We start from the raw sequence: 27448 nt of genomic DNA, 5'->3' as shown, positions 1-27448 counted from the left end.
TAGTGCCAGAGTGGAAATTAGGCAAACTGCTAATGTGCAATTAGAACCCCAAAGTTTAATGCGCTTACAGGTAAAACGAATGTCACATAGCTAAAAATTTATTGACACATTATTGCAAATAGTTGTTATATCCTACAAGTACATTATTTGAATGGAATAGGTGAATGAGCAATAATAAAATTATATATTTCAAATTTTAATTCTAGAAAGAAAACGAAAAAAGATCTTTATTCAAATAAGGAAAATCCTCACCAGAAAATATTGCATAAGGGGGTTATCGTTCCCATTCAATATTTGAAGGGGGCATTGTTTTCCAACCCTTAAATGTTAGGGGGGTAAAGTGGGATTGACTCTAAAAATTAAGTAGCATAGTAGTTGAATCCTAAATCGTTACTTCTTGCTTCATTAATATAATTCCATCCGTTTCAATTAAGAGTATGAGGGTCAAATTAATTAATGTTTAGTGTGAATTCGGATACAATATCTTCAATTTTTTTGGGAATAAAATTTACTTATTTAGAAACTACATAAAAATAACTATAAGTCACAATAGTCAACAATTAAAATGTTATAGAAGGTATATGATAAAAAAAATATCTGTGAGAATTCAAATAAAAACTAATAGCTTGTCTGGCCAAGCTTATTTCCCCCTCAAAAGTACTTATTTTTTCAATAAGTGCTTATTTTATAAAAAGTGAGGTGTTTGACCAAGCTTTTGAGAGAAAATAAGCGCTTTTGGGGAGTAGCGATCCAGTTTTTCAAAAGCTAAAAAAAGATTTTTTGTCCAAAAGCACTTTTTTGAAAGGTACTTTTGAGAATAATACACTTAGAAGCACATTTTGAAATCTTGGTCAAACACTAATTGCTGCTCAAAAGTAATTTTTAAATCAATTGGCCAAACACAAACTACTTTTCACCAAAAGTACTTTTTTGAAAAGTACTTTTGAAAAAAACACTTGTTAAAATAAGCTGATTTTAGAAGCATGGCCGAACAGGCTACCAGACAAACAAATGAAATGAAAAGAGTATGTAATTTAGGTACTGTCTCTTGCTGGTGCTTCATTTTATGATATTATGAGAAAGCAACAACAACAAGCCCAGTATAATCCCACCATGTGGGGTCTGGGGAGGGTAGAGTGTACGCAGACCTAACCCCCACCTTGAAAGGTAGGGCGGCTGTTTCCGAAAGACCCTCGGCTCAAGAGAGGAGAACAAGAGAAGAAAAACAAGACAAAAGGTTAGATAGGACCAAGCATATCGAAAACAATATGAAAGCAAGGAATAACAAAAGCGAGCAAGTCATGGTAGAACAGTCCGGAAAGAAAGGGCATTAACTACTATAGATAACTAAGATAACCAAAGTACAACGGCCCAACAAATATAAGCAGCAATCAAATGCAGAAATCAAATGGCAATAGACAAATGAGCAAAACTACAACTACTATGGTGAAAGGATTAGCCACCTAGCCTTCTATCCTAATCTGAGTCCTCCACAACCTCCTATCTAAGGTCATGTCCTCGGTGAGCTGAAATTGTGCCATATCCTGTCTAATCACCTCTCCCCAATACTTCTTCGGCCTCCCTTTGCCTCTCCTGAAACCGTCCATAGCCAACCTCTCACACCTCCGCACTAGGGCATCTGTGTCTCTCCTCTTCACATGCCCAAACCATCTCAGCCTCGCTTCCCGCATCTTGTCCTCCACCGATGTCACTCCCACCTTGTCTCGGATATCTTCATTCCTAATTCTATCCCTCCTAGTATGCTCACACATCCACCGCAGCATTCACATTTCCACGACTTTCATCTTCTGAATGTGAAATTTCTTGACTGGCCAACACTCCGCCCCGTACAATAAGGTCGGTCTAACCACCACTTTGTAGAACTTTCCTTTAAGTTTTGGTGGCACTTTCTTATCACACAGCACTCCAGAGGCGAGCCTCCATTTCATCCACCCCGCACCAATACGATGTGAAACATCGTCGTCGATATCCCCATCTCCCTGTATAATAGACCCAAGATACTTGAAACTTCCTTTCTTTTGAATGGCCTGGGTACCAAGCCTCACTTCCTCGTTAGCCTCACGTGGTAGGTCACTGAACTTGCACTCCAAGTATTCTGTCTTGGTCCTACTCAATTTAAATCCTTTAGACTCCAACGTCTGTCTCCAACCCTCCAGCTTATCGTTAACTCCGTTGCGAGTCTCGTCAATCAGGACTATGTCATCCGCGAACAACATACACCAAGGCACCTCACCTTGTATTTGTCGCGTCAATTCATCCATCACCAGGGCGAATAGAAACGGGCTAAGAGTTGATCCCTGATGCAACCCCATTATAACAGGGAAGTGCTCCGAGTCTCCTCTTACCGTCCTTACCCTTGTCTTAGCTCCATTATACATGTCCTTTATCGCTCTAATGTACACCACAGGTACACCTTTAGCCTCCAAGCATCTCCATAGGACCTCTCTTGGCACTTTGTCGTAGGCCTTTTCTAGGTCAATGAATACCATGTGCAAGTCCCTCTTCCGCTCCCTATACTGCTCCACCAATCTCCTTACAATATGAATGACTTCTGTAGTCGAGCGTCCCGGCATGAATCCAAACTGGTTCTCTGAAATAGACACACCTCTCCTCACCCTCATTTCCACCACCCTTTCCCACACTTTCATAGTGTGACTTAGCAGCTTGATACCTCTATAGTTGTTGCAGCTTTGAATGTCTCCCTTGTTCTTGTACACGGGAATCATTGTACTCCACCTCCATTCTTCCGGCATCTTCGCTGTCTTGAAAATGACATTAAACAACCCAGTCAGCCACTCCATGCCTACCTTGCCTGCATTCTTCCAAAATTCCCCAGGAATCTCGTCAGGTCCGGTCGCTCTTCCCCTGCGCATCCTACGAATAGCTCCCTTAACCTCCTCAACCTTTATACTCCTACAATATCCAAAGTTGCGACGCCTATCCGAGTGCTCCAAGTCTCCCAACACAATGTCTCTGTCCCCTCCTTCGTTCAAGAGTTCATGAAAGTATGATTGCCATCTCTGTCTAATGCGAGATTCCTGTACCAACACTTGGCCATCCTCGTCCTTGATGCACTTCACTTAATCCAAGTCGCGTGCCTTCCTCTCTCTCGCCTTGGTGAGCTTATATAGCTTCTTATCCCCACTTCTGTCCTCTAGTTCTGCATAAAGGCGTTCAAAGGCAGCCGTTTTAGCCGCCGAAACTGCCAACTTCGCCTCCTTTCTCGCCATCTTATACTTTTCCCTGTTCGTCCGCTTCTCTTCATCATCCTTGCTATCTACCAACTTCATATATGCCTGTTTCTTTGCTTCTACCTTCCCTTGGACTGCTCCATTCCACCACCAATCCCCTCGGTGCCCACCGCGGCAGCCTCGTGAGACCCCCAATACCTCTCTAGCTGCTTTCCTAATGCAACTGGCCGTCCTATCCCACATACTGCTCGCATCCCCCTACTATCCCACGCTCTCATAGCCATCAACTTCTCCCCCATCTCTAGGGCACTAGACGGAGTCAAACTTCCCCACCTAATCCTCGGTCGGTCATCCACGACCCTCTTCTTCTTTTTCCTTCTTATCTCCAAATCCATCACCAATAGCTTATGTTGGGTCATAAGATTCTCACTCGGTATGACCTTGCAGTCCTTACAGAGGCCTTTATCATCTTTTCTAAGAAGCAGAAAGTCTATTTGCGTCGCAGCCACCAATCTACGGAAGGTTACCAAGTGCTCCTCCTTCTTCGGAAAACTCGAGTTGGCTACCACCAATCCAAAAGCTTTTGCGAAATCCAGGAGTGAGACTCCTCCACCATTCCTGTCCCCGAAGCCAAATCCTCCATGTACCTCGTCATAACCCCTCGAAACAGACCCAATGTGCCCATTGAAATATCCTCCTATGAATAACTTCTCAGTAGGCGGTATACTTACCACCACTTCATCCAAGTCCTCCCAAAAGCGCCTTTTTACCTCCTTGTCCAAACCCACTTGTGGCGTGTAGGCACTAATAATGTTCAAGGTGAACCCTCCAACGACTAACTTAATCGCCATCATCCTGTCATTGATCCTCCTAACCTCTACCACCTGATCTCTAAGCTCACTATCTACTAAGATCCCTACCCCATTCCTATACCTCGACTTGCCCGAGAACCAAAGCTTGTACCCGTCCACCTCCTTAGCTTTAGGTCCTACCCTGTCACAACCCAGCCCCGTGGGCCGTGACTAGTGCCCTAACTGGACACCCATACAGACTTGTTTACCAGATCAACATATCAAAGACTTATTCAAATTTAACATACGTTATTTATACGGATACTGAGAAATAGACGTCATCTTAAGCGGTCACCTGTAACAAAAATATCATACCAAAAGCCGGCAGGCTGGCGGAATACACATCGCCCGAATATACACACATATACAAACAGGTGGGCCGTTTTGGCCATAATAGCAAACGGGACCGCTTAAGGCACAAATCACAGACATAATCGAACAAACACGACCCATGACCCACATATATGTCTACAGGCCTCTACACACCATAACAGGAACATATGACGGGACAGGGCCCCGCCGTACCCCAAATAGTCAAATATACAGAAACATGTATGACAAAAGATATGTACCAAAATATGAGCTCCGGATCAAAGGAGTACTCCAAATAGCAGAATAAGTGTCCTACACTGGCAGGTCATCAGAACGAACGTCTGTACCTGCGGGCATGAAACGCAGCCCCCGAAGAAAGAGGGTCAGTACGAAATATGTACTGAGTATGTAAAGCATGAAATACAGTAATCATAACTGAAGTGAGAGGTACAGAAAGTGGATACAGAATTAGTATATCAAAACCTGTGCTGAAAATATAAATAATGCAAATAAAAATCATGCATAGGGCTCAGGAACGTGGTCTCCACTCCGACGCTGGCGCCACAACACATCATACTCCAGAAAGTTTCAAATCTCCGTACAATCCCCGAACATATCACAACATCAGAACACATCATATGCCATATCACATCATAACGCCGTATATAAGCGGTACCCGGCCCTATGGCGAGGTCTCGAGGAACCGTAACACATCATACTGCCGAATATAACATAGTGCGCACGATCACAAAACCGGCCCAGGATCCGGCGAACGATATCATAGTAGTATGCACGAGCGGAGTAGTGAGGAAACCATATGCATATAAGTACATAAATAAATTTCAAAACTCGATGGACAAATATATTTACCGACATCTGAAGGCTCAAAAATAAGATTCGGGTCAATCGGAATTAGTATAAGAAAGTTACGAGCTTTTGAAGTACAGAACCTTCTGACAAACATTTCATAAGCCATACTTGAAAATTCAAGTATCATTCATATTAGAAAACTTTCGAACATCATTATGGATCAAATATTCATATTAGGAAACTTTCGAATAACATTATGGATCAAATCAAATGGAGACTTTTGGACCATATTTACGTACCAAAATATTCATCAAAGACTTAGTCCTCTCGATTTTTCTTTCGAACAACATTCGGAAACATAACAACTAGAGTCTTCGAATATCACAAATATGTATCAAGCCATATGAAATAGCTTATGGAAGTCAAAGATGTTAGCCATCCTAGTGGCTCTAAGAGTAGGATTTTCTTTATAAGCATACATATACATTTTTGTTCATTTCAAAAGGGTCATGCCAAAAGAAGGAAAGGTAGGCTTTACATACCTCGATCGCTCGCTAACCAAATCCCGACTCAAGTCTCAGGCTCTCCAATATCTATAATAACGTTATCAATTACCAAACATTAGCTACAAGTACTTAAAAATCCAATTCTAACTAGTACTTGTCTACAGAAATTTCGGCAGCATCTCCCCTGTAAATTCAACATCCCTGAGAATTTAACTCGGCCAAATTCATCAGCAACCATACCAACAATACCAACAACCATACCAATAACATCAAGGATCAATTTAAAGCGCATTCTAATATTAGTAACCTTCTATCTCTACGTAGCTAATCACATTCAATTTAACTACGTATTTTCAAGCCAATATCAACGCTCACATATTCATTACTAATCCAAGATCATTCAAATACAATTCAAAAGCATTTCAAACAATCTACAAAATGTTCAAACAATCCCACCAACATCATATTCCACCCGAAATCTCCACAAATGCAACAAGGCTACAACGTCGCATTTTCTTCTTCCAATTTCATCAACAACAACAACAATTCACACTTTAGCAACTCCATTTCCATAATTACATAAAAACTATATTAAAATCACATAATTTCCTACAACAACTTACAACCAATTTTCATGCCAACTTGAACCATTAGTCTTCCATTTACATCACAAGGCCACAACAACACAATTAACATACTAAATAAATTTAATTCATCTTCCTTCACCAATAGGAACCACACGACCACACATACACAACACACCCACACGGCCCACACACAACACACGACATTTCCATGATTTTCATTCAATTCTACTCACTACAACATATATATAAACCTTCCATAACATAAAAAGGATAGAATCCTTACCTTTTCTTCAATTTTCCACTTGCCACAAAAGTAGTTTTCTCGCTTAAATAATTATACCACGTTGAAGAGGGTCTTGAACTTAGTAGGAATTCAAGAAGAAATAAATTTTTGGATCAAAGATTGGAAGCTTCAAAAAAACAAATCTTCTATGGCCGAATCCCCTTCTTTTTTTTTTTGCTCTAGCTTTTGTTTTCTTGAAACTTCTTGAATAATGACTAATTTGTGGCCCCTTTCTTTTTTATTTATTCCATGGGCAAATTTTCTACATGGGCTTGGGCCCTTTTCTTTCCCCATGGCCGGCCACCCACAATTGTTGGGCCTCTCATTTCTCTTTTTTTTTTTTTCAATCCCAATTACTTATGGTTCATATTTTGTAATTCACGAAACTAATTTCCAAAATTCCAATTTTGCCCTTAGCCTTCCTCGATATTTCCGCATCAATATTTTTTTATAAACAACATACATATTAAATAAGATCAAAATGTTGCCTTATCTCTTACTAGTCACAATTATTGCAAATTTTCCGAATATACAAAATACGGGATATAACATACCCATTTAGTCTCTTGTACGCAAGCTATATTAATCCTCCTCTTCTTAAGAATCTTAACTAACTCTATGGACTTTCCCGATAAAGTCCCAATATTCCAAGACCCTACTCTCAACCTAGAAGCTCCCTCAACCCCCTTAGCCCCCCCCCCCCCCTCCCCCAACCCTGGCCCCCGATCCCAACCGAGAACATGACCCAAGTCTACCATCCCTCACCAAAGCCAGTAAAGAAAATATACGCTAGTGAAAGGTTAATCTAAGAAAAACGAAAGGTCAATACTAAAGCACAAGTTAGCAATAGTCTATAAGCAGTGAAATATGCGGAGTAGGCAAAATTTATAAGGCTAAAAGATAGGAAATGGGCTATTGGAGGTACCAACTCCAAGTAAATAAAACCTGTTCACCGAGAAATCTCTGTTCGCTGCCGGAAATGTTGTTCTCTGCCGGAAAATACTGTTCACTGGCTGGAATCACTGTTCACGACCGGAATCACTGTTCACCTACCTGTGCAGAAACTACCCGGAAACCTACTGGTGGAGGATTTCCGGTCGCAGGGTAGAAGAGAGAGGAAAAGAGGGAAAAAAACAAAAAAGGAAGAAGGAAAGAAAAGAGAGAACAGAGGAGAGAGAGAGAGAGAGAGAGATCTGGCCGGCCGGTGGTCGTCGTCACCGGTCGTAGGTGGCCATTTGGGGTGGCTTAGTTGGGGGGTGGGTGGGGTGGGGGTTGGGGGGAGGGGGGAGGAGGAGCAAACTTACCGAGAGAAGAGAGAGAAGAGAGAAGAGAGAGGAGAGAGGTTGCCTATATTATGAGAAAGCAAAAGAAAGAAATAACAAAACGGGCTACTACCTTCCTCTTCTTCCTTCTATGTTTACGGACACTGCTCTCCCAAAATTGTATACTCCACTATATTGGGAAAAGAAAAAACAAAAAAACTAGAAAGAATTACCAACAAGGACACCACTTTTAGGATCTTAGTTTGGATATGCGTATTTTACCAAATAGGCCAATGTACTCGATGAGCTTCATATTGGAAGTGGGCCTAATCAGCTTAAGATTTGGGCGTGAAGAAATTGCTCGAGGTATCTCCTGGGAAATTGACATTCATTTTTGGAATAACTACATGGCCTAACTAATTGCACTACATATTTATATTTAGTAGCTATAGTTTAAAATAATTACATCTCATAGCTAATAATAATATGTTAAATACAACTTATAGCTATATCTATATATATATATATATATACACAAAGTAGAATACCCCATCATCACATTATTCACTTCCAACCCAATCCTTCCACCTCTCTCTCTCTCCCATCTTCCCCCACTGCTCCGCCGCCGGCCACCACGAAACCGCCGGAGCTCCGGCGAAATAGGTCATTGAGGGCTCAGATTTGCTCTATTTGAACAAAGCTAAAGAGAAGAGTGACGCCGCCATGGCTGCATAGCCAGAAAGGAAAGCAAGCAATCATCACCGCCCACCAAATCGCCATTTTTGCAGCTCGATGAAGTCTTGCTTTGAATTTACAACACATCTGTATCAGCACAAAGAGAGGACGCCGGAAAAGAAAAAAAAAACTCAGATCTATGCTGGAAAAGAAAAAAAAACTCAGATCTACGCGGGAAAAGGAAAAAAAAACTCAGATCTAACAGAAGTCCTTCCTTTTTGTTGTATACATACAGTGTTTGTATGTATACAATGTCATAGCTGGATTTTGAAATGTATATAAATGAAATACAGTCAACTTTTTGAAGTGTATACAAATGTCATACGTCGTTGTATTTGCCGGAATATTTTTCCTGTCAAATCTGGGAGAAGTCCGGATTTTCGCTGCATTTGTTGTATATTTACTGTGTATACAATGTTTTTCGCTTGGATTTGTTGTATACATATCGGAAAATATGACGTTTTTGTTAATTGTTTGGTGTATCTATGTTGTATACAGTGTTTTTCGCCTGTATTTGTTGTATACATACTGAAAAATATGATAAATACAATGTAAAAGTAGCTACAATGAATACAGTTGAGTTGAATATATTTAAATTGAATACAAAATTCAGCAAATTTTAATGACTGTAGTCATGGATACAGCGACGCGAATACAATAAGTAACAAGTGTTGAGTTTTGCTATATGTTTGCTACGTGATATAAATAGGTAAAATGTAGGTAAAAAGCAAAAATAAGGCTTCCAAGTTAGCCATTTATGAAATTTTCCCTTCATTTTTCATTCCTGTCTTTGCTTATGTTGCGAAAATAAGCATATATGAGTTTACGAGTAAGACAAATAACATATAACTCTTGCAATAGAAGTCGACATCGTACATCTTACAAGCTTCAGAACAAATTACATGACAAGTCAATAGAAAAATCATGTCAATGCAACGTGATTTGTGAGTAAATCAACAAGATAAATATGTTGAGTATAGCATGAAGTCCTAGTGGTTTGTCATGACTTGCATATCATCATTATGTATTTTTTCCCCTTTTATAGCTTTGAAATCATAAAATAGAGGTATCATGAGTGAAATGAAATACATAAAAGAGAGGTATAGAAAATGAAAAACTAGAATACGTTTGGCTTAATACATAATTTTTCCCCTGAACTTGTATTGAAATTTTTTCCCTTGAACTTGTATTGAAATCCCTTTGACACACATTAATTTCACGGAAAAAAAATCTAGACACCGAACCTTTCTCCAATCGTGTGTAATACACATCACTGTAGTGTTTGATCACTTTTTTTTTTTTCAAACAAGTGTATATCACACACTAATAAAGTTGATACGTATCATTAACTTAAAAAATATAACATATTCCGGATCTCCTCTCTTCCATCTTCTCTCGTTCACATTGCCGCCGACAACCATCACCACCATCAGAAAAGTCATCCTCCATCTTCGGTCATGTTGCCACCCAACACTCAAGGCCATGGCTGCCCCTTGCAGAGCTACTACCCCCATGTGTATTTTGTTCTCTGTCATTGCATTCATACTCGAATAAAGTAAAATAATTGAAAAGAAAGTGATCAAGTCAATAGTTCAAATATGATAAATAGCAAAAGTCCAATAGTACACGTCTACTAAGTTACTCATATCCCAAAATGACTGTCAAGGAACACTACTGACTCTGAATAAGAAATATCTAGCATGAAGTGCCACCACGATTGATGTTGATGACTCACTTCAACAAGACTCTGATAAGCAGAGTGTTGATGTTTCGATTTGGGTCGGCCTTTAATTGAAATCAAAATCAAACCAATTTAGTTGATTTTTAAATTATTAAAATCAAATCAAAACAAATATAATGGACATCCATTGGTTTCATTGTTGTCGGTTTGGTTTGGTTCGATTTCTTGATTTTTAAGAAATTTAGTGGTATTTTTCTCTTTTATTTTTCCCTACAATTAGAAAAGAAAAACTCCATCATTTTCCAACTTATAATCCTATCCCTTTTATTACGGTGGCTATACTTTTCTTGGACTATGAAAAAAATGTCTTAAGATCTATAAGTTTTTAATTAACTGTATAATATTTATAAGAAATACAAACAATTTTCAGGTAAATCTCATAGTTGCTTACCTGCTTCTTTGAATAAATGAGTTTGGATTCATGGCTTTTTTTCTTAAAGAAATAGGTTTAAGGTATAAAATTTATTAGTCTATTGAGATAAATAAAATTTTGATGAAACATTATTCACAACATTTAACATTATTTGTAAAAGTATACCTATTATGTGGCGATTATTTCCACATAATATCTTATCTACGCAATTTATAAAGTACTTAAAAAGTTTAGCTAGATGAAGGTAAACCAATACATAACAGTCATGTTTAGAACTCTCTATAGCGAAATCAATTTTCTATAATAATATTAAATAATATTTCACTATAACAGTTAAGTTTTCTTTGGACCGACTTTCAAAATATATATACACTAGTATAAGTTTTTGACTCTACTCGATTCTCCAAAATTCCGTGTAGTCTCTCAAATCACATGTGTCCTTGGCCTATGGTGCGATGGAAATGATTAGGCTTAATTATCATAGATAAGCAATATGTGAGGGCGCACTTCATTCTTTTCTCCACATATCCTTATATTAATAGGAATTGTGAGTCTAAAAAAAGGAAGAGGTTAGAGATTAGTTAAATCATAATCTTGTTTTCTTGAAGTGCATGGTTGCCAGGGAGAGGATTTCACCAACTACCTACATTGCATCTTTGCATGAAAAAATTATAAACTTTGTGGAAATTCAAATATATTTTTCAACAATGCACAAATTTCCCTTTTAATAGTGACGTTTACGTTAATGATAAACCACATGACAATACAATAAATTATGGGATACTTTTTAAATTCCCAATTTTAAGCGCAGTGTGAGAAAATGGATGGCCTTGTTATATAGCAAGTCTCTTGGAAGGTAAATAATGGTTCAAGGGGTTGAAATTGTAGTTTTCCACTTTTTTTAGCAAGCTTTTTTTTTATTATTATTGAAAAAATGTATTTGGCACAACCACAAATGGCACAACTTGGCACAACTCCACCTTTTTAGGGGTATTAATATAATTCCACATGGCCTTTGAAGGTGTACCAGTAAATTCTTCTTTTTTCTATTCCATTGATACCTTTCCCTGAAAAAGTCAAAATAATTCAAATTTTACTCTCTGTTTCTTCAAGACAATAATTACTCTTTTCTTCTCAATAACATTCAACAAGAAAAACGTGCAATGCACCTATTCAAAGTACATATTTGCATGCCTATTTTTTTTTAAATACGACTCCAAAAATAAAGCAAATAATTATCATATGCAACATATTGTTGACATGTTGAAAAAATTCAAGCTCAATCCAATGGCTAAGGAATTTTTTCTTCCTTCTTATAATAATCGTGGTGGTGATCAGATGCTTCTCACTAACTTTGTACCAGCTAATAAGACTGATGGTTTTCAATATAACAGAACGGTATAGATTTCGTTTTTTTTTTTATTTTGATTAAAATTCTTTGTTTGTTTGTTTGTTTTTTTTTTTTTTTTTTTTTGAAAATTGATGTTTTTGCCTGTTTGTTTTATAGGTCAATTCAAAATTAAAATAAGTGCAAATTAACTAAGATTAGATTAGGATTGAGTAAAAAAATTTGCTAAATATGGGTTTAATTTTGTCAATTTAAAAAAATGTATATAACAAGTAGTAAACATTATGGTTGGGACGAAAAAATGAATCAACTAGAACATAATCTAATGTAAAACCTAACGTTCTCTTCTCTCTCTACATGGAGGCCTGAGGGCATAGCCATTGCTGCCACAGCTTGTTGACTTTAACTGAAACATTAGATTATCGCAATTTAGCTAAGACTAGATATAATTGAGTAATAATTAGCGAGTTTTGATTTAATTCAATAACATTTTTTAAGAAAAAAAATAGTGGATGTAACAAGTGTTCAACACTATGGTTGACTTTAATTGAAATATAGGATTGATTCAATTCAGCTAATTATTATAATTACGTAAACAAGTTGATAATTATTGATTCAATTTCATCAAAAAAATTTAAAAATAAAGTGGATGTAAGAGTCCGTCAACACTATGGTTGACTTTAATTGAAACATTGAATTATCTCAACTTAGCTAAGTATTAGATAGAATTAAGCAGTAATTAGTAAATTTAGATCTAATTTAATCAATAAAACAGTGGATGTAACAAGTACTCAACACTATGATTGACTTTGATTGAAACATTGAATTGCTTCAATTCACCTAAGTATTATATAAGATTGAGTAACAATTAGCAGCTTTTGATTTAATTTTATCAATTTTAAAAGAAAAAAGTATATGTAATTAGTAGTCAGTACTATGGTTGACTTTAACTGAAACAGTGACTTATCTCGATTAGTTAAGTATTAAATGGAAAAAAGTAACAATGAGCAACTTTAGATCTAATTCAATTAATTTTTTGAAGAAAAAAAAAGAGTGAATGTAACAAGTAGTCAACACTACAGTTGACTTTAATTGAAACAATGAATTATCTCAATTTAGCTGAGTATTGGATAGAATTGAGTAGCAATTAGTAAGTTTATATCTAATTCAATCAATAAAACAGTAGATGTAACAAGTAGTCAATCTTACGATTAACTTTAATTGAAATATTAAATTACTTCAATTTAGCTAAGTATTATATAGGATTGAATAACAATTAGCAACTTTTGATTTAATTCAATCATCTTTTTAAAAGTAGATGTAGCAAGTAGTCAATACTATGGTTGACTTTAATTGAAATATAGAATTATCTCAATTAGTTAAGTATTAAATAGAATTGAGTAGCAATTAGCAAGTTTAGATCTAATTCAATCAATTTAAACAAAAATAAAGGATGTAACAAGTAGTCAACACTATGGTCGACTTTCATTGAAACATTGAATTCCTTCAATTTAGCTAAGTATTATATAGGATTGAATAACAATTTGCAACTTCTGATTTAATTCAATCAATTATTTTTTAAAGGTTGATGTAACAAATAGTCAATACTATAGTTGACTTTAATTGAAACATTGAATTATCTTAATTAGATAAGTATAAAATAGAATTGAGTAACAATGACCAAGTTCAGATCTAATTCAATCAATTTAAACAAAAAAATATAGATGTAACAAGTAGTCAACATTATGGTTGATTTTAATTGAAATATTGAATTGCTTCAATTTAGCTAAGCATTAAATAGGACTGAGTAACAATTAGCAACTCTTGATTTAATTCAATCAATTTTTTTAATAAAAAAGTAGACACAACGAGTAGTCAATATATGGTTGACTTTAATTGAAAAATTGAATTATCTCAATTAGTCAAGTATTAAATAAAATTGAGTAACAATTGGCAAGTTTTGATCTAATTTAATCAATCTAAACAAAAATTATGAATGTAACAAGTAGTCAACACTATGATTAACTTTAATTAAAACATCAAATTATCTCAATTTAACTAAGTATTAGATAGAATTGAGTAGCAATTAGTAAGTTTAGATCTAATTCAATCAATAAAATAGTGGATGTAACAAGTAGTCAACACTATGATTGACTTTAATTGAAACATTGAATTGCTTCAATTTAGCTAAGTATAGGATTGAGTAACAATTAACAACTTTTGATTTAATTCAATCAATTAAAAAAAAGTAGATGTAACAAGTAGTCAATACTATCGTTGACTTTAATTGAAATATGAATTATCTCAATTAGTTAATTATTAAATAGAATTGAGTGACAATTAGCAAGTTCATATCTAATTCATTCAATTTAAACAAAAATAGTGAATGTAACGAGTAGTTAACACTATGATAATGGTTGACTCTGATTGGAATATTTAATTATCTCAATTTAGGAAAGTATTATATATGACTGAGTAACAATTAACAAGTTTTGATTTAAGTCAATTATTTTTTTTAAATATGGATGTAATAAGTAGTCAACACTATGGTTGAATTTGATTGCAATATTAAATTATCTGAATTTAGTTAAGCATTAGATAGGATTGAATAACAATTAGCAAGTTTTGATTTAATTCATTTGTTTAAAAAAAAATAGATGATGTAACAAGTAGTGTCTCTTCGTAGACATTCGATAAAATTGAAACGATATAAAGAGACGTAACAAGTAGTCAACACTATGGTTGACTTTGATTGAAATTGAATTATCTCAATTGAGCTAAGCATCAGCCATTATCAAGAGCCCGACACTTTTGTAACCAAAAAAAAAAAATTGGAACAAAACTAACCCATTAAAAAAAAAAGAATCAAACTAGGCTTCACGCACAGAATCTGTGCGTGAAACCCATACCAAAAACCCCCGACCCCAACACATGCATGCTCTTCTCTTTCATTTCCTCCATCTTCACCCTTTCAACACACTTTTGCACTTCCAAAAACATGTCTCAAAGTTTTGAAACTTCAATGTTTGCTATACAACCTGATATTTGTGAATGTAGTTATTACTGTAAACTAAAAACATCAAAGACCCAAGATAATCTGGGTCACCGTTTTTGGCGTTGTAAAGTGCCCGAAGTAAGTGTTTTTACATTTTTTAGTGTTTTGTTTTCACGTTATCCATATATTTTACTTTAAAAAACTGATTTTCTTGTAATGTTTATAGGATATAGGCGGTTGCAAACACTTTCGGTGGGAAGATAGCATTCACGTGGATAAAACGGCGGCGGCGAAGTTTAAAAATCTACTTTTGATAGAGATACCGCGACTTCACGTATCTCTAGAGATATCGCTAGGTTGGACTCGCAATTTAAGCTTGTGGAAGCTAAAGAAAAAATTGAACTTTTGGAGGTCTTGCTCACCGATTCCGAAAAAAAAAAAATGAATTTTACTGAAGGCTAAACTTATAGAGGCTCAACACGAGAAACTAGCTTTGAAAGAAAAACTTAAATTGTGAAAGATTATTTGTGCTATCTTGTTGTTGTTCATTATTTATATGTTTTTTTTTTATTAAGTTTAATATTTCTATGGATTATGTTTTTACTAGTTGTACCTTTTCCCCTATAATGTAATCCGCACCCTTTATGTACTAATTTATTTGTGTTTCTTTGTTAAATTTGCCAATTAATAATAGACTTTAACAATAAACTTTGAAGAATTAAAAACATGCCAAACTAATTCAAATTTATGACTTCATCATAAAATAAAAATACAAATTAACAGTCTTAGTCCGAAACTTAAATGACCCATAATCTAAGACAGTGAGCCTAAATAGACCCTAATCGTCATTAGAATAGAAGTCCTCAATATCGTCCTCAGAACGATATTGGCGATCTCTTAACACACATCTTTTTTCAGGAGATGTTAGTTCTCTACCGGTTGATGATGCTTGTTCTTCGGTCAACTTTAGCATGTAAAATATACAACGTCTTGCCAGCATTCTGTTGTTTTATTTTCTAATCCTTTGTACGGCAAGCTCGCAAGTTGCTGGACCTACTTGAGGCATGGTTATTGAGTACCTTGTTGGGATTGGAGCGTTGAGATTTTCCAAGTCACGAACAAGTCGTTCTGATTCGGCAATCCGATGTGACCATTCTCGGCGTAAACTGCAATAATATTCTCGCGGATCTGAATATTTCACACTGCAGAAATCATCATTACGCTCTATAAGAAGGTGCGGATTTAGCTCGTCTACTTTGAAATCACTGGTATTACTCGGAAAACTGCTATGATTTGAACTCTCATCATCACTGCTATTTGGTTATTTTGGAAGGAGTAAAGACCAAGCTGAGCTTCTACTACTTGACATTGAATACGTTGTAGTCTAATAACAAAAGAAAGGGCTACTTATATAGTTGCAAACCTCCAAGTACCCTCAGGGGGGGGGGGGGGGGGGGGGGGGTGGTTTCTTTATGACCCTACCTACTTACCTTATTATAAGAAAAATATTAATCTTCATCGGACATTTCACAGTCCGAATCCCACCTGGATCTAAATCTTGTGCTACCATGTATACCATATTCTACCCTATGGTAACGTATTTGCATCCGATTGTTCTCTTCGCGAAAAAGATTAAGAGCAAAATTAAACTCTTGTGGAGTTCCGCGAGGCATTGACATAGCACGTTTTTTTGGGCGTTTAAGCCCTGTTGAAGCTAACTTTTGCTCCAGTGCTTCAGCCTCCCTAACACGCCAATTCCACTTCTTTCTCATTGTTTTATTGTATTCTTGATTGAATCTTTTGTTAGGGTTATTTGAGTAATGAAAATCATCATCATCTAGTTCTCATGTCCTACCCATTGCTTCAAATATATTTGCTGAGGTAAAACATGTAATAGAATCAAGATTACCAAATTGGGTGTAGAATGTCATGATAACTCGTTTTAAAGTGAATACTAGTTGTTTGTCAATCATGTTATATATAGTACTGCATTTTTTTACCGTTTATTTGAATTGAATTCATATTACGCAATGTTTCAAAGCGCAATAGAACATGATCTGATAACACATCATGCATGCCAATTTCAGCTTTTTTATGACACGTAAAGGACCGATTTGACAATACAATGCTGCATTTTTTGACAATTCATTTGAATTTAATTCCTAATACGCAATGTTTCAATGCGCAATAGAACATGATTTGACAACACATTATGCATGCCAATTTCAATTTTTTTATGAAACATAAAGGACCGATTTGACAATACAATGCTGCATTGTTTGACTGTTTATTTGAATTTAATTCATATTACGCAACGTTTCAATGCGCAATAGAACATGATTTGACAACACATCATGCATGCCAATTTCAGCTTTTTTATGACACGTAAAGGACCGATTTGACAATACAATGCTGCATTTTTTGACCGTTTATTTGAATTTAATTCATATTACGCAATTTTTTAATGCGCAATAGAACATGATTTGACAACACATCATGCATGTCAATTTCAGCTTTTTTATGACATGTAAATGATCGATTTGATAGTACAATGCTGCATTTTTTGACCGTTTATTTGAATTTAATTCATATTACGCAATGTTTCAATGCGCAATAGAACATGATTTGACAACACATTATGCATGCCAATTTGAGCTTTTTTATGACACGTAACGTGTTACATCCCGTATTTTTGAACGTCGGATTAACTGTAAGTTGAGGTGGGGCCCACACGTCAAGATTTTTTTTTGGGACATGTGACAAATTATATGAATCACATATGTGAAGTTAAACACAACTCAAGAAGGACCCTTGGGCCAAATCAAAGTGGAAGTCCTCCAAACGAATATTTTTAAGAAAACGTTTTCGGGTGACCTGACTTTGGGGGGAAAAAACTGTATTATAAGTTTGGAATTTGGAAAAATACCATTAAATAGAAGTTGTAGATAATTGAATTATCTTTCCATCCATAGGTCGTGGGTTCCAAGGTGACGTCGGTACAAGGAGATATGGACGTTTTAAGGTCGAAAGGTCAGTGGGCTAGGCCCAACTCGGGACCAACCGAGTTGGCCCAAAAAAACGAAAAGAAACATTTAGGCCCAAGGTGAGAGGGTGGCCGGCCATACCTGGTCCAAGCCCACCAAATTGATTAATTTCCATGTGCCAAATTAATATAAGGGGCCATATATGCATTATTTATTCATTAGAAACTTCAAGAACCAAGAACAAAACACAAAGAAGAGCAAAAATAAGGCCATTTCGGGTTTGGCCATAGGAAAATCACCCCTCAAAATCTTGCCTCTAAAATTATTTTCTTGTTGAATTCCTACTAAATTAAGTGTCCTTTACAACTTGGTGTAGTTGTTTTGGAAGAAGGAGCACTTATTTCTTCAAGTTGACAACTTGTTCAATTGAAGAAATTTGTAGAAAAAGGTAAGAATCAATTCCTTTTTCTTATGTTATGAAGGTTTGTTTATGTTGTAGTATGTAGAAATTAGTGGAAATTATGGAAATATGGATGTTTGCAAAGTGGGTATGTATGTGTGTAGAAGGATGAACCAATTTTATTTGTTATGTTAATTGTGTTGTTGAAGCCTTGTAATGGAAATGGAAGGAAATGGTTCAAGTTGGTATGGAAAATTGTTGAAAAGGGTTATAGGAAATTATGTGATTTTAATGTAGTTTTTATGAAATTATGGAAGTGAAGTTCTAAATGTGAATTATTATGTTAGTTGGTGGATTTGGAGGGATGTAAGTCCATAATAGCATGAAAGATTGGTTGTTAAGTTGTTATGGGAAGTTTTGTGATTTTATGGTAGATTCATGTAATTGTGAAAATGAAGTTGTTAAGATGTAAATTATGATTATGGTTGATGAAATTGGAAGATGGAAATATGTTATGAATATGTAGATTGAAGATTAGAAGTTTTGGATGGATTATGGTTTTGGTGGAAAGTTTGTATATTTTTTATATCTTGTGAATATTTTGAAGAAATGATATGAAATGCTTCCGAATTATATTGTAATGATCTTGATTAGTAATGAATGTAAAAACATTGAGATTGGTTTGGAAATGTGAAGTTGGAATGAAAGTTATTGCACTATGTTGGAAAGAGGACTAGTTATGCTATGTTGTGTTGTGTAGTGATTGTTGTTGTTGTTGGTGTTGTTGTTGGGTTGTTGTTGAATTATTTTGGCCGAGTTAAATTCTCGGGGATGCTATATGTATAGGGGAGATGCTGCCCAAATTTCCGTAGACAAGTATGAATTAAGATTGAATTCTTAAAGGCTTGAAGTTGATATTTGGTAATTGTGACCAATTGTAGATTTTGAAGGAAACGGGAATTGAATTTGGAAAGGCGTAAAGAGCATACAAGGTTTGTAAAGCTATCCCGATTCTTCTTTTGGCATGTCCTAGAAGTACTAGGATCGGATTCACGCATCGGAGAATATTCTGCTCATCGGAATCCGCGTCTGAAATTGTCACATTTTCGTTCAATAGAATTGAACCCTTTTTGTATGCTTTCTTGAAAATTATGCAAACCTTCCCCAAACTATTTGAAAGGTTATAGAATGTCCGTAGACCCTTCGTAGGTGACCCCATAAGCTTAAAATGCGTAATTTGAGCCCACCGCCTTGCTTGTCCCGAGGTGGGCCCACTATTCCCGGTTTTACCCTTATTGTACTTAAGGCTTGTTTTCGAGCAGTTTTTGAAAGAAATGTTCTGACTACTCTTTTAACTACTAAACAAAAACTGTTTTAAATATTTCATCAAGTCTTATAAATTGTTTTGGCACTCGGAACGATTTCAGAAATATTATGCTTCTGTAATTCATTATGACATCCAAAACTCACTTATTATGATCCCGTCTGACTTCATTGGATTGGTTTGTCATTGGTATGCCTCATCGAGTCTCTGACAATACTTATGATAATTTAATTGCATTTAGTCTCTCACTACTCCACTCGTGGATGCCCCAATGTTTCCCACACTGAGCCCGGGCCAGGATATGTTCTCAAGCGACTTCCACTGCATTGTTCGCCGTGCCTCGATGTGAGGGGGCAGGTATATATGTACATGGGTTGTGGAGTATGCTGTGCCATGTACACACATTCTGATATGATATGATCTGATATGGCCATCTGATATGATATGTTATGTTACGGGGTTATCCCCTATTCTGCTCCTTATGTGTTGTGGCACCAGCGTCGGGGGGGTGTCCACGTTCTGTTTGCCGAGTCCCTTAGCAGGGGTCGGATATGATATGGTATATGTTTCTGTACACACTCCTCATGTTTTGAAAATATGCATTTGATACTTCGGATGTTACACTCACTCCTCTGTAAGTTCTGTATCGGTTATGATCTTGTTCCGTAATGGGACCAGGTACGACATATGTTTTCAGCGAATACTATTTATGCTATATGATCAGCATTTTGCTAATCTGGATATTCAGTTCATTTTCTGTATTTTCTGCTTCGATTATGACTTTGTTTACTACGTTCCGTGCTTTACATACTCAGTACATATTTCGTACTGACCCCCTTCCTTCGGGGGCTGCGTTTTCATGCCGCGCAGGTACAGACGACAGATTTGCTGACCGCCTGCCTAGGATATCTATTCTGCTATTTTGGGAGTGCTCTTTTGTCCAGAGCCTATATGTTGGTACAGTCTGCTGCTATTGTATATATGTATGCTATTCAGGGGTATGACGGGGCCCTGTCCCGTCTTATGATTCTGTTATGTGCTGTAGAGGTCTGTAGACATACTTGTGTGGGTTCTGTATATGGTTTAGGATGATATGATCTGTGACAGCCTTATCGGCTTCCATGTACTATGTCGGTTCATTTATGATAATTACTAACGTCGATTGACTTTTACATTTAAAAATATTCTGCTGATATGCTGATTTGGGTTATTGGGTACGTATGGGTGTCCAGCACGGACACTAGTCGCGGCCTACGGGGTTGGGTCGTGACAAAAGTGGTATCAGAGCGGTTCGTCCTCGGAGTGTCTACAGACCGTGTCTAGTAGAGTCTTGTTTATCGGTGTGTTGTGCACCACATCTATAAACAGGAGGCTACAGGACATTTAGGGTGTTACCTTTCTTTGGATCTTAGATCGTGCGATAGAGCCAGCTGTAGGAAATGAACCCTTTTTTTTTTTACTAACCCTTGATTGCAGCTGGAGAACGGTATCGACGTAAGACAGCGACTGATGATATTGGAAGCTACACAGTACACAGGTAAGTAATGGTATGAAAGATGTATGCTGGGTAAGGTGTTTGAAATACGATTGAAACATAAAGTTGAAGATTGAAAAGAAAAATAAACAGGAAAGTGTAGCAGGTGCAGTTTGAGTTGGGCATGTGAGGTAAGCCTCGGTATCTTTATACTTTTATTTGAAATTGTTAGCCCCGTGTGGCTATGAGGCGATATGATATGATATGTATATACGTATATGTGTTGGCCCTGTGAGGCATGGTTGGTATTTCCTGTGTACAGGTTTTGGGATAGTAAGAAATACAGAGGAACCTCTGCCCAAATTTTTCTAGGAATATAAAGAGGAAAATGAGATAAATTCTTAACATGTCTTGAGGGTCGATACCGATAGGGCAAACCCATTATGTTGGATTAAAGTTTAAGAGATACCCTCCATAGCATTCGTAAGAAGCATTATCTTTGTTTGGAAAATTTTATCTCGAGAAAGCATATACGAGTAGCAAATTCGCAATTTATTTAAATGGACCAGAAATATGTTCCAACCCCATTTTGCTTTAGCACAGCCCATGTGAAGGGCAAAAATATGTGGAAGGGCAAAAATGTCCAACGATTAAGTTTCCTCTAATTAGAAGGATACAAAGTGTATGACAGGCAGTTGGGAATTGAGTGGTTCGCTCACGACTCAAGAATATATATATAGATATGGAGGTAATTATGTGAATTAAGTACTAAAAGATTCCGCGAAGTTCGTCGGACTCTAGTTTTCTTTTGCTGGTGGTCGGAAGATGCCTTACAGTAACATTCCATCAGTTTTCATCGACGGATTGGAGATGGAATTTGTGGAATAAAAACTTAAACTCGTGGGCTGTCTAGAATTTTATATATATATACATGAAGGTAAATATTGAGGATTTACAGGGGGCGACATGGTAACTATATAGTCAGAAAAGTAAAAGAATTCTCGCTAGGTCGGGGTGGTACCCGCAACGAGAACGTTTTGAAAAGTTGTCAAGACCCCGACTTGTCTTAAATTACGTGACAAAGGACGTGCGGGGCAATTGGTGTAATTATACCGGCCTTAACGTGCCTAAATGCATTAAAGTTGTAAGGTTAAGCGTGCTAGGGCCAGAGCAATTCTGGGATGGGTGACCCCCTGGGAAGTAAACTAAATTTTTCACAACTATAGGAATAAGGGACGAATGGGAAATTTGAGGTAACTTAAAGGAAATTAGGATATGCGGAGTGATTAGAAACCCTCAAGAAGTCGGGTAGACTAAGACAAGATAAGCTGGTGAGGAAGAAGATAGCACAATGCAGCTTGGGAATGAGAGTAAGTTTGAATAAGCGTTTGGGAATTGTTTTGTAAGCAAAATGGTAGTAAATGTGTATGTGTGCATATGACACCCCATTCATGATTGTACCGACCGACAAGTGGACCTCAGCAGCCAGTGTCGCGAGGTATGAAAGATATTAACTGAACAGAATTTGAGAGACAAAGCGAAAGACATGGTACAGATATTACAAGTAAACTGACACTAGTTCCGTCGCCAGCTAATGCCGGGACGTTCTAGCACAACGATGTTCGGAAATAGAAAGAAAACGAGTACGTAAAAGGAGGATAGTAATAGTAACGTTTGGGAAATTTTGAAGGAAATAAAGAGACCTCTCCGACATATTATAATACCCCATAAGGCTAGTTGAACATTCGAGGACGAATGTTCTAAAGGGGGGGAGGATGTTACATCCCGTATTTTTGAACGTCGGATTAACTGTAAGTTGAGGTGGGGCCCACACGTCAAGATTTTTTTTTGGGACATGTGACAAATTATATGAATCACATATGTGAAGTTAAACACAACTCAAGAAGGACCCTTGGGCCAAATCAAAGTGGAAGTCCTCCAAACGAATATTTTTAAGAAAACGTTTTCGGGTGACCTGACTTTGGGGGGAAAAAACTGTATTATAAGTTTGGAATTTGGAAAAATACCATTAAATAGAAGTTGTAGATAATTGAATTATCTTTCCATCCATAGGTCGTGGGTTCCAAGGTGACGTCGGTACAAGGAGATATGGACGTTTTAAGGTCGAAAGGTCAGTGGGCTAGGCCCAACTCGGGACCAACCGAGTTGGCCCAAAAAAACGAAAAGAAACATTTAGGCCCAAGGTGAGAGGGTGGCCGGCCATACCTGGTCCAAGCCCACCAAATTGATTAATTTCCATGTGCCAAATTAATATAAGGGGCCATATATGCATTATTTATTCATTAGAAACTTCAAGAACCAAGAACAAAACACAAAGAAGAGCAAAAATAAGGCCATTTCGGGTTTGGCCATAGGAAAATCACCCCTCAAAATCTTGCCTCTAAAATTATTTTCTTGTTGAATTCCTACTAAATTAAGTGTCCTTTACAACTTGGTGTAGTTGTTTTGGAAGAAGGAGCACTTATTTCTTCAAGTTGACAACTTGTTCAATTGAAGAAATTTGTAGAAAAAGGTAAGAATCAATTCCTTTTTCTTATGTTATGAAGGTTTGTTTATGTTGTAGTATGTAGAAATTAGTGGAAATTATGGAAATATGGATGTTTGCAAAGTGGGTATGTATGTGTGTAGAAGGATGAACCAATTTTATTTGTTATGTTAATTGTGTTGTTGAAGCCTTGTAATGGAAATGGAAGGAAATGGTTCAAGTTGGTATGGAAAATTGTTGAAAATGGTTATAGGAAATTATGTGATTTTAATGTAGTTTTTATGAAATTATGGAAGTGAAGTTCTAAATGTGAATTATTATGTTAGTTGGTGGATTTGGAGGGATGTAAGTCCATAATAGCATGAAAGATTGGTTGTTAAGTTGTTATGGGAAGTTTTGTGATTTTATGGTAGATTCATGTAATTGTGAAAATGAAGTTGTTAAGATGTAAATTATGATTATGGTTGATGAAATTGGAAGATGGAAATATGTTATGAATATGTAGATTGAAGATTAGAAGTTTTGGATGGATTATGGTTTTGGTGGAAAGTTTGTATATTTTTTATATCTTGTGAATATTTTGAAGAAATGATATGAAATGCTTCCGAATTATATTGTAATGATCTTGATTAGTAATGAATGTAAAAACATTGAGATTGGTTTGGAAATGTGAAGTTGGAATGAAAGTTATTGCACTATGTTGGAAAGAGGACTAGTTATGCTATGTTGTGTTGTGTAGTGATTGTTGTTGTTGTTGGTGTTGTTGTTGGGTTGTTGTTGAATTATTTTGGCCGAGTTAAATTCTCGGGGATGCTATATGTATAGGGGAGATGCTGCCCAAATTTCCGTAGACAAGTATGAATTAAGATTGAATTCTTAAAGGCTTGAAGTTGATATTTGGTAATTGTGACCAATTGTAGATTTTGAAGGAAACGGGAATTGAATTTGGAAAGGCGTAAAGAGCATACAAGGTTTGTAAAGCTATCCCGATTCTTCTTTTGGCATGTCCTAGAAGTACTAGGATCGGATTCACGCATCGGAGAATATTCTGCTCATCGGAATCCGCGTCTGAAATTGTCACATTTTCGTTCAATAGAATTGAACCCTTTTTGTATGCTTTCTTGAAAATTATGCAAACCTTCCCCAAACTATTTGAAAGGTTATAGAATGTCCGTAGACCCTTCGTAGGTGACCCCATAAGCTTAAAATGCGTAATTTGAGCCCACCGCCTTGCTTGTCCCGAGGTGGGCCCACTATTCCCGGTTTTACCCTTATTGTACTTAAGGCTTGTTTTCGAGCAGTTTTTGAAAGAAATGTTCTGACTACTCTTTTAACTACTAAACAAAAACTGTTTTAAATATTTCATCAAGTCTTATAAATTGTTTTGGCACTCGGAACGATTTCAGAAATATTATGCTTCTGTAATTCATTATGACATCCAAAACTCACTTATTATGATCCCGTCTGACTTCATTGGATTGGTTTGTCATTGGTATGCCTCATCGAGTCTCTGAAAATACTTATGATAATTTAATTGCATTTAGTCTCTCACTACTCCACTCGTGGATGCCCCAATGTTTCCCACACTGAGCCCGGGCCAGGATATGTTCTCAAGCGACTTCCACTGCATTGTTCGCCGTGCCTCGATGTGAGGGGGCAGGTATATATGTACATGGGTTGTGGAGTATGCTGTGCCATGTACACACATTCTGATATGATATGATCTGATATGGCCATCTGATATGATATGTTATGTTACGGGGTTATCCCCTATTCTGCTCCTTATGTGTTGTGGCACCAGCGTCGGGGGGGTGTCCACGTTCTGTTTGCCGAGTCCCTTAGCAGGGGTCGGATATGATATGGTATATGTTTCTGTACACACTCCTCATGTTTTGAAAATATGCATTTGATACTTCGGATGTTACACTCACTCCTCTGTAAGTTCTGTATCGGTTATGATCTTGTTCCGTAATGGGACCAGGTACGACATATGTTTTCAGCGAATACTATTTATGCTATATGATCAGCATTTTGCTAATCTGGATATTCAGTTCATTTTCTGTATTTTCTGCTTCGATTATGACTTTGTTTACTACGTTCCGTGCTTTACATACTCAGTACATATTTCGTACTGACCCCCTTCCTTCGGGGGCTGCGTTTTCATGCCGCGCAGGTACAGACGACAGATTTGCTGACCGCCTGCCTAGGATATCTATTCTGCTATTTTGGGAGTGCTCTTTTGTCCAGAGCCTATATGTTGGTACAGTCTGCTGCTATTGTATATATGTATGCTATTCAGGGGTATGACGGGGCCCTGTCCCGTCTTATGATTCTGTTATGTGCTGTAGAGGTCTGTAGACATACTTGTGTGGGTTCTGTATATGGTTTAGGATGATATGATCTGTGACAGCCTTATCGGCTTCCATGTACTATGTCGGTTCATTTATGATAATTACTAACGTCGATTGACTTTTACATTTAAAAATATTCTGTTGATATGCTGATTTGGGTTATTGGGTACGTATGGGTGTCCAGCACGGACACTAGTCGCGGCCTACGGGGTTGGGTCGTGACATAACAGACCGATTTGACAATACAATGCTGCATTTTTTGACAATTCATTTGAATTTAATTCCTAATACGCAATGTTTCAATGCGCAATAGAACATGATTTGACAACACATTATGCATGCCAATTTCAATTTTTTTATGAAACATAAAGGACCGATTTGACAATACAATGCTGCATTGTTTGACTGTTTATTTGAATTTAATTCATATTACGCAACGTTTCAATGCGCAATAGAACATGATTTGACAACACATTATGCATGCCAATTTCAGCTTTTTTATGACATGTAAATGATCGATTTGACAGTACAATGCTGCATTTTTTGACCGTTTATTTGAATTTAATTCATATTACGCAATGTTTCAATGCGGAATAGAACATTATTTGACAACACATTATCATGCCAATTTTGGCTTTTTTATAACACGTAAAGGACCGATTTGACAATACAATGCTGCATTTTTTGACCATTTATTTGAATTTAATTCATATTACGCAATGTTTCAATGCGCAATAGAACATGATTTGACAACACATTATGCATGCCAATTTCAATTTTTTTATGAAACATAAAGGACCGATTTGACAATACAATGCTGCATATTTTGACTGTTTATTTGAATTTAATTCATATTACGCAACGTTTCAATGCGCAATAGGGGTCAATATGAATCAATTTAAGAAGAATGTTGGACGAGGTAAAAACTCATCTATTTCATAAGTTTAAGTCTCTTAAGTCATTCAAAAAACTCTCTCTTAAGTCATTCAAAAAAAATATCAAAGTTCTTACAAAAAATGGCTCAAGATATTCCACCAGTTAAGGTTTCAATACATTGAGATGGTATTATCCTTGATGACAATAGTACAGTTCGTTACAATAAAAGACCAAACGTTCATGTTAAATGTTCACTTGAAGTGTCTTATGAATCACTAGTCATTTCCATATATGAAAAAATGAAGGTTAGTATAGATGAGTATGAAATCTCTATAACAGGCAGATATCCACAATCATTTTCCAATGATATAGTGCTTTATGTAGGCATTATATCAATGATGATGATTCTTTGAGGGATTATTTGAATGCGCCAGAAAAATTAAAACATTTAGTCGCCCTTAATATTCTTGAGATGTATGTTGAAAAGATACCCCGAGAGGTCCCACAAGAACAACCCA

At 36.5% G+C, this 27448-nt stretch overlaps 1 protein-coding gene and 2 long non-coding RNA genes across 3 annotated transcripts; 2 read left to right on the top strand and 1 right to left on the bottom strand.

The window, feature by feature from the left end:
* Nucleotides 1-29: 29 nt before the first annotated feature.
* Nucleotides 30-2343, bottom strand: LOC132639599 (uncharacterized). The gene is made up of 2 exons (XM_060356040.1): nucleotides 1849-2343; nucleotides 30-90 (listed from the first exon to the last, which is right to left on the bottom strand). The coding sequence occupies exons 1-2, from the start codon at nucleotides 2331-2333 to the stop codon at nucleotides 30-32; spliced, it is 546 nt and encodes a 181-aa protein (XP_060212023.1). The 5' UTR covers nucleotides 2334-2343.
* A 15804-nt stretch (nucleotides 2344-18147) lies between these two features.
* On the top strand, nucleotides 18148-21064 carry LOC132642587 (uncharacterized). Its single transcript, XR_009583259.1, has 3 exons — nucleotides 18148-18447; nucleotides 19341-19391; nucleotides 20594-21064. It is a non-coding gene; the product is annotated as an uncharacterized LOC132642587 (long non-coding RNA).
* A 2366-nt stretch (nucleotides 21065-23430) lies between these two features.
* LOC132642586 (uncharacterized) lies at nucleotides 23431-26075 on the top strand. The gene is made up of 3 exons (XR_009583258.1): nucleotides 23431-23730; nucleotides 24624-24674; nucleotides 25877-26075. It is a non-coding gene; the product is annotated as an uncharacterized LOC132642586 (long non-coding RNA).
* The last annotated feature ends 1373 nt before the right edge of the window (nucleotides 26076-27448 follow it).

The sequence above is a fragment of the Lycium barbarum genome, chromosome 5 (genome assembly GCF_019175385.1).
Source record: "Lycium barbarum isolate Lr01 chromosome 5, ASM1917538v2, whole genome shotgun sequence".
NCBI classification, from domain to species: Eukaryota; Viridiplantae; Streptophyta; class Magnoliopsida; order Solanales; family Solanaceae; genus Lycium; species Lycium barbarum.
Note: the sequence above shows the minus strand (reverse complement) of the source record. Positions and strands in the feature narration are given on the sequence as shown.